Raw genomic sequence first — 7569 nt, forward strand, 5'->3', positions numbered from 1 at the left:
TGGTAAGGTGTTTTTTAGTAGCTTTTAAAACATACAGATCTGTTACACGATAATTTATTTTTTCTTGCTTACCTGTTATGTTTCTTCCCTCCCTAGGTTGGACTAGTATTACAATAGATGGATATTTCTATTTCTAGAACTCTGGCATCATCATTTGTTAATATTCTATTTAATGATTCCTGGAACTGCCATTCCAAAGAAGAATAAAATAAAAGCACAACTTCGGCAAAATCGATGTCGTCGGTAACAATCAGAAAAGATGAAAAAACACCCATACGTGACCAATAGTACATCTTTCTAGCTAGAATGTTAACATTCTTTTTTTCCACTGTTCACCTATTTGTAGGAGGGATGAAAGGGTACAAAGAGCACATTCCTCGAATTTTCAGACTTTTGGCTGTCTCCTGATGAAGAGAAGGGATTTTTCCTCTCTGTAGAAAAGGGACTGTTTTTCTATGGACTGAACAGAAGTCACAGAATTGTGTAAGCAAATCTTTGCTGTTGTGTGGAGATGAACTGCTGCATTTCTTTGATTAAGTGTTGGTCTGTTTGTCCATGTAACAGAATGAAGGACCCATCTGGCAAATCGGTACTTCCCCACCTTGCACAGTGTGATTGAGAGCGTTTATGGAACCCGGACGTGTGTAACTCAGTGAGGAGTGGGGGGTGTCTAAGTATATAGTGAGATCAAAAGGTACCGGGGACTAGTAAGTACATTTATTTCTCCAGGAGCAGAGTCGCCAAATGAGTAAACACATAGATTTGTACTTTGATCTTCAACAGGTCAGTGGATTGGTTTCAGAAGCAAAGTTTTGTGCAAACATGGTCTCTGTGAGTCTACACCCATGGCTGACTAGACTTTGCTGCTGCTGCACATACTCGCTTCTTCTCGGCAGCAACAAGAGATGTGAGGCAAAGAAAATAAAAGCTCTAAAGCCAAAAGAAATGCTCAGTGGAATTTATTAGTGCTATCAGGACATTGATAGTTTGAATGTTTTTATTACTTATGCAAAATTGCACATGTTCCTTTATGCTGACTTTAATTTATCATGAAAGCTGTCATGCTAATGGAAAATGTTATTTGTAAATAAGTGTTCATAATTTTGTTACTGATGGTGTTTTTATCTAGAATTTGAAAACCAGTTTTCTCAGTGTACATATCTACGTGCATATTAACTGCCAGTAGTCCAGGAGGGGGAAAACATGAACGAGGCCACGTGGAAACTGGCTTTGGCTCAAATACCACGAAGTAGATATACTTGTTCCTGCCTTTACTGTACCAGTGCCTAGGCTCTTCAGTCCAGAAAAATTGAATTTTCGACAATATGACAGTCTTCATGTTGTAAGCGGTCAGATGAAACTGGTCGTACCTTATACCAGGCAGGACCTAGCAAACTATGGCCCACGAGCCAAATCCAGCCCATCACCTCTTTTTGTACAGCCCGTGAGCTAAGAATGGTTTTTACATGTTTGAATGGTTCCGGGGGTGGGGGTGGGGGTGGGGGGGGGAGGATCAAAGAAAAATAACATCTTGTGATGTGAAAATTATAGGAAATGCAGATTTCAGCATCCATATATAAAGTGTCATTGGAACACAGCCACACTCACTTGCTTACGCATTTCCTGTGGCTGCTTCACACTACAAAAGGCAGAGTTGTGTTATTCTGACAGCACTGTATGGCCCAAAAGGCCTAGCGTATTTACTACCTGGCCCTTTACAGAAAAAAAAATTTTGTCAGCTCTGACTTACACTAAAGAGCTGAAAGCCACTTTCTGCACAAGATTAAACCCACAGCCGTGGCAGCCCCGAGACCACCACTAGAGGGCGCCCGGGGGGCCACAGTAGTGCCTGAGGACGGGGATGGTTTTTGAAGACCAAGGATTCGGACCCAACTGCATTACCCCATTCTTCCTTAACAGGAGAGTGGCTTTGGAAGCAAAACTGAACTAACTCATTGAAACACCAAGAATTAAGTAAGCGGGATTTTTTTTTTAATTAAAAAAATTTTTTTTCTAATGTTTATTCTTGAGAGAGACAGAGACAGTATGAACGGGGAAGGGGCAGGGAAAGGGAGACACAGTACCCAAAGCAGGCCCCAGGCGCTGAGCTGTCAGCACAGAGCCCCATGTGGGGCTCTAACTCACGAATCTCTCGAGATCATGACCTGAGCCTAAGTCAGGTGTTTAACCACCTAAGTCACCCAGGCGCCCCAAGTAAATGGAATTTTAAGTTAATCTGGACTCAAGGCTCTAGCTGGGAATTAGGGATTTTAATTTAATCTGGCTTTAAGACTATAGTTGGGAATTATATTCCGCTCATTTTTATGGCACAGTCTTACATGAAGCAGGTTTTCAAATAATTGCAGAATTGCCAAATTTTATCACAAGCTCCCCTCGTGATGAGACTATGGCACTTTTCCTTTGTTTACATGATTCAGTTGTAGAATTCAGTTTTCCTGTCGTTTTTAAATGCACTAGTTAATAAATGTCACATTTCCCTCTTTATAATTTAGGCAGATTACCAGTAAATATTTCAAAATTGAAAATCAGTAAAATCACTTGTGTTGATAAAGTTATCAGGACTAAATTTTTTTTTAATGTTTCTTTTTGCGAGAAAGGGAAGGGAGGGGCAGGGAGGAAGGGGGACAGAGGATCCCAAGAGGGCTCCACACTGACAGCAGAGAACCTGATGCAGGGCTTGAACTCATGAACCATGAGATCATGACCTGAGCCGACTTTGGATGCTTACCGACTGAGCCACCCAGGCGCCCCATCAGTTTACTTTTTTTAATTCTCTTCCTGACTTATTTCACCTAATTACCGGCCTACTTTGTACCCATGTTATATTTCCAAGAAAGGAAGTTAACCACGTAAAGGGGTGAACTTCAGCCATTCAAAATACCGTGTCTGGCTTTTTTTTATGAACATTAAGCCTTTCTCCCAAGCTCATGCATTTGCCTACCTACAAAGTTAAATCAACAGGAAGTTAAGAAAAAAAGATTTTTTTGTGATGTTTTTTTTTTTAATTTTTGTTTTAATGTTTATTTATTATTGAGAGACAGAGACAGAGCATGAGCATTGGCGAATCAGAGAGGGGGGAGACACAGAATCAGAGGCAAGCTCCAGGCTCTGTGCAAGCTGTCAGCACAGAGCCTGATGTGGGGCTCGAACCCGCAAACTGCGAGACCACGACCTGAGCCGAAGTCGGTCGCTTAACCCACTGAGCCACCCAGGTGCCCCGTTTTTGTGATGTTTCTAAAGACGATGTATTGTTTGGTGTTTCATAGCTCTTTTAAAGCTGATGATGCATCTGCAGTCCGCTCTCACCGGCAGCACTAACTAGAACCTGTTTACTGTGGTATACCTTCCAAGCCTGCCAGAAAGATGTTAAGTGTCGTGGGATGCAGATTTTCTTGCTTACTAGCATTGGTACCAGCCTCTTGGAAAGTGAATTTATACAAGCATGGACCTTAGTCGCAATAAACTTTTGTTACGATATTCGTACTTCTGGATATTTTCTGCACTTAGTGTTTTCAAGCGTCAGCCCATCTGGCTATACAAAGAGTCTTATACGTATGAAACGGATGTTACCAAAAGTATTCGAGAATATACGTAAAAATAACAAATTTTATTAGTTCCAAGGCTTCTTTGTAAAGTGTCCTCTTACAACTGCGAAACGATAAGTTGACCCAAGATTACTTTGAGGTAGTTTTTTTACCTTTGGGAGGTTTCCTTATCTTATTGGGGTTTGGAATCAGTTTCTTTATTTTAAGGGGTTGTAACACCACAGCCTGCTGACTTCCAACAAGCTTTCTTTTCTGTTTAGCGAGGTCTTCAAAGGACGTGTCCAAAACCTCTCTGTCTCGGCTTTCTGAGGACGCAGTGTCTAAACTTGCCCCGGAGTCCTCGGGTCTGCCTTGAAGCCAGGGCACGTGTAAGCTGGGTACTCGGGGAATTATAGCTCTGACTTCAGCGTCAAAGGCTGTGGTGGTCTTTTTGAACCCCAAGGCCAGGACGCACTTCAGGCCGATGACCGGTGCGAGCCTCTCGCTGAGCCGGGGAACCTGACAAGCGGGAACCGCCCGGCTCAGACTTAACTGAATCAGGTGCGAGGTGAGGATGGCGGGCTTGGCTGACCTGCACACCAGGACCAGCAGCAGCCCGTTCCTTTCCAGAGCGCGGGTGACTTCATTGATGCCAATGGCGAGCTGCTTCCTGACGTCCACGGGGGTCCACCCTGACCCCTGCTCGCTACCTTCTGGCGGTTTCTCCTTCAGGCCTTCGCTCTTCTCAACCTCTGTGCCACACCTGTCTGGGCTTGGTTTTTTTAAAAACTGCTTTCTCCTTTTCTTCTTATCCTCCATCTTCCGAAGCCCAAGAGATTTAAATCTGTCTTCAAGCGTCTGCAGTATGAAGTGCATGTGTTCTCTCTCGAGCGCACTCCAGCAGATGGCGTAAGGGTTGTTCAGCGAGGTCTTTACGGTTAAGGGTCTAGTCTTCCGAACGGAGCCCCTCCCCGGTGCCTGAGGAGCCGCGGCCATTCCGAAAAATCTCTCGTGGAGAAGCAAACGACAAAGTAAAACTTGTGTTACTGGCAGTGCATGTCATAAGAGTATCCTACCTGTACTTTGGTTCTCGATGGGCCACAGCAAGCCTCATTCCACAGAACTGATTACGTGACCATACACCAGACCTCTTTTAAGACTAAGGCATTTATTTTCCCCATTTTTTCATGACTTTGTCTTTATTCGTACACAGGCAATATATACATGTTTTTGCATTACTGCAATCCCCGTGACGTTCTATTTATTTATTTCCTTTATTAAAAATGTTCCATGTTTCTACCTGTTCATGGTCATTCTTTTAAGGACTGTGTGGTATTCTTAACAATTCTGCCAACATTTTCTAAGATGCTCTCCAGTCAGGCTTCATTCAGCAAACACTCCCTGAGCACCTCCGGCGTGCAGGCAGCGTTCCAGTCACTGGGCTCGGCAGGGAACCAAAACCAAGTCCACCTGCACAGAGCTCACTGTGAGCACCCGGAAGCCTCTGCCATTCATGATTACCGACCAGGTGTGAGTTAATCCACGCACACGGTTAAAAACTCAAATGATATTTTCGTTCTATGCCCTTTGTTAGCCTCCCTCCCTCCCCAGACCCTAAGCTTCTGTGTGACCCTCCTCGAACATCTAGAGACACGGGCGTACATTCCCCCTGCCGGTTATTCCAAGAGACTGCTCCAACTGGCAATCTGCTGAAAATCAGGGGAATTTTGTCATGAAACGTGAAAAAGAAAAACAGGAAGGCTCCTTCTTGGGAAGCTGTTGTAAACCACTGATGTGGGAAGCACATCCTGGCTCTCCTTCCCAGAGCAAGCGCATTTCTCTTCCCTCACTTTTATGCCTCCCTTCTTCCTGGGGCTCAGCCCATAGTGACCTACGTGGCAAAGCTGAAGGGGGTTAAACAAGCCAGCCCCCGACGAGTCTGGCGTCTGGAACTGTCCCTGTTTTCAGGTAACCAGATGTTCTCCTTCCAGACAGTCCCTCATTCCAAACCATGTATCCCACTGAGGGCTGCCTTCCCCGACATGCCCCCTGCACCATGAAGTCCGCTCCAGTTCACCCAGGCTGGCTACTACTGATGGAGACAGGCGTCTCTGTGGAGCGTGTCAGAAGCGAGAAGGCACTTTCTCCATGTATCACTTGATTCTCACACAACTCCCATATGATTGCCCAACGTGTGGGTAAGAAAACAGCCTTGACCGGGGCGCCTGGGTGGCGCAGTCGGTTAAGCGTCCGACTTCAGCCAGGTCACGATCTCGCGGTCCGTGAGTTCGAGCCCCGCGTCAGGCTCTGGGCTGATGGCTCAGAGACTGGAGCCTGTTTCCGATTCTGTGTCTCCCTCTCTCTCTGCCCCTCCCCTGTTCATGCTCTGTCTCTCTCTGTCGCAAAAATAAATAAACGTTGGAAAAAAAAAAAATTAAAAAAAAAAAAAAAAAAAACAGCCTTGACTTTAAGCGCCTTGCCCAAAGTCACAACTGGTTTTCCGGACCCAAATTTGATGCCCTTTCAATCCTGGCTGCACCTCAAAAATAACCTGTTGCCTTTTAAAACCTATGGATGGGTTGGTCCTTATACCGCATGTACTGAACTGGGAGCCCTGGGAATAGGGCCAGGGCGTCTATACTTGTAAAAAGCTGCCCAGGTGAATCTGATACTGAACAGGGTTAGGAACTGCTGGGGTAGGGCTGTGGAAAACAGGACGGCCTTTGGAAATGGCATCCTGACCTCCACTGGTCACTCCTCCTCCTAAGTCACCTTCTAACAGAAATCCAAAATTCAGCTCCTTCAGGCAAGGTCAGACCCTGTTCGTGCCAGTTCTGCCGGAGCCTCCGTATCTGCCGCAGAAGCCCGCTGCACAGCACTCCTCGTCCTGCATTTTCCCCGTGTTCCCCTCAAGCTCCGGGAATCAGGAAGTGGGGACTGCGGGAGGCTGGCATCAGCTTGAAGGTGGTCATGAAGACGAGCAAGACAAATCTAACAGGGCTCTTGCCAAACCGCGAGTCTGTCCGCGTGCCTCGGTATTCGAACAGCACAGAATACTTAAATCCTTCAGTAAATACTTACAGTTATGTGCTCCGGAGGGGAGGCCAAGACAGGCGTGGGAACTACCACCTTCAGAATCTAGCCGGGGAGATGAGAACCAAGCAGTTCAATAAGCACAGTCTTAGGGCACATGATCCAGAAAACAAAATACGGACTGATGAGAAGTAACAGTTTTGGAGGAGAAAAACAGGCCTTGCTGAGGTGCCTTTTGCGCTATGTCTTGGGGGCATCCACGACCTAGAAGATCAAGTGCAAACCCTCTAAGGTTGACATACAAGGCCCTCCCCACTCTGCCCCCCCTCCCATCTCCCCACCAGCCTTTCACCTTCTATGCCCCACCAGGCACGATCACACCCCGCCACGGAACCACTTATTGTTTAAGGAGGCCTCCGGTTCCCCAGCTCTACGTGTTCAGGCACACTATTCCCTCTGCCTGCCTGCAATACTCTCCCACCTTCAGCCCCACCACCGCCGATCTTTCTTCCGGTATTTCTGGATTATCCACAATGCACGGAGCCATAAAGTACCAAGTAAAAACCATTCCTGGCCTCACTAGGCTTAGAGCCCATGAAGAAGACGTATCAGCAGGTAATAAAACAAGATGTGCACACTGAGGTCTGGAAACTGCAGGATAGTAAGCACGTGGCAGAAGCCTGACTTAATTGAGGGGGTCAGCAAGGAAGTCCTGGAGAAAGTGACCTTTTTAACCCTACATCTGAAGAGTGCCTGCCAAAGGGAGTAGGAAGCCGAAAGAGTATCCCAGGGAACACGTTCACCAAGGTCTCTGGGGCAGAGATGCTAGAAACGGTGAGGTTATTAGCAAAGGTAGACAAAGGCCAGAGGGTGAAAGTCCTTGCAAGCCTTGTAATGAGAAGCAACCGTAACGTTTAAAGCAGAAGAGTGAAGTGATTAGAAAGGCAATGCAGGAAGATCTTCGCGGATTCCCGGCCTGGTGGCGTCCTCT

General features: G+C 46.3%; 2 protein-coding genes across 5 annotated transcripts in view; one reads left to right on the forward strand and one right to left on the reverse strand.

Moving 5' to 3' along the window:
* Window positions 1–4844, forward strand: part of NMT2 (N-myristoyltransferase 2) — a 79561-nt gene extending 74717 nt beyond the window's left edge. For 3 of the 4 annotated variants that reach the window (XM_086714863.1, XM_086714861.1, XM_086714862.1), the window contains one exon: window positions 97–4844. In XM_086714863.1, the coding sequence (XP_086570989.1) occupies window positions 97–117 (21 nt within the window). In that variant the 3' untranslated portion in view covers window positions 118–4844. The remainder of the gene's footprint in view (window positions 1–96) is intronic. The other variant, XR_015254008.1, reaches the window with a different exon arrangement.
* On the reverse strand, window positions 3614–4541 carry RPP38 (ribonuclease P/MRP subunit p38). Its single transcript, XM_025930686.2, has one exon. It carries the CDS (start codon window positions 4539–4541, stop codon window positions 3696–3698), a length of 846 nt encoding a protein of 281 aa, XP_025786471.1. The 3' UTR covers window positions 3614–3695.
* Window positions 4845–7569: the final 2725 nt, after the last annotated feature.

Source organism: Puma concolor, chromosome B4 (assembly GCF_028749965.1).
Source record: "Puma concolor isolate L17-30 chromosome B4, mPumCon1.1.hap2, whole genome shotgun sequence".
Taxonomy (NCBI): Eukaryota; Metazoa; Chordata; class Mammalia; order Carnivora; family Felidae; genus Puma; species Puma concolor.

Excerpts from the sequence above, each read along its gene's own strand:
- RPP38 (XM_025930686.2), bottom strand. The coding sequence starts at position 4,541 with ATGGCCGCGGCTCCTCAGGCACCGGGGAGGGGCTCCGTTCGGAAGACT.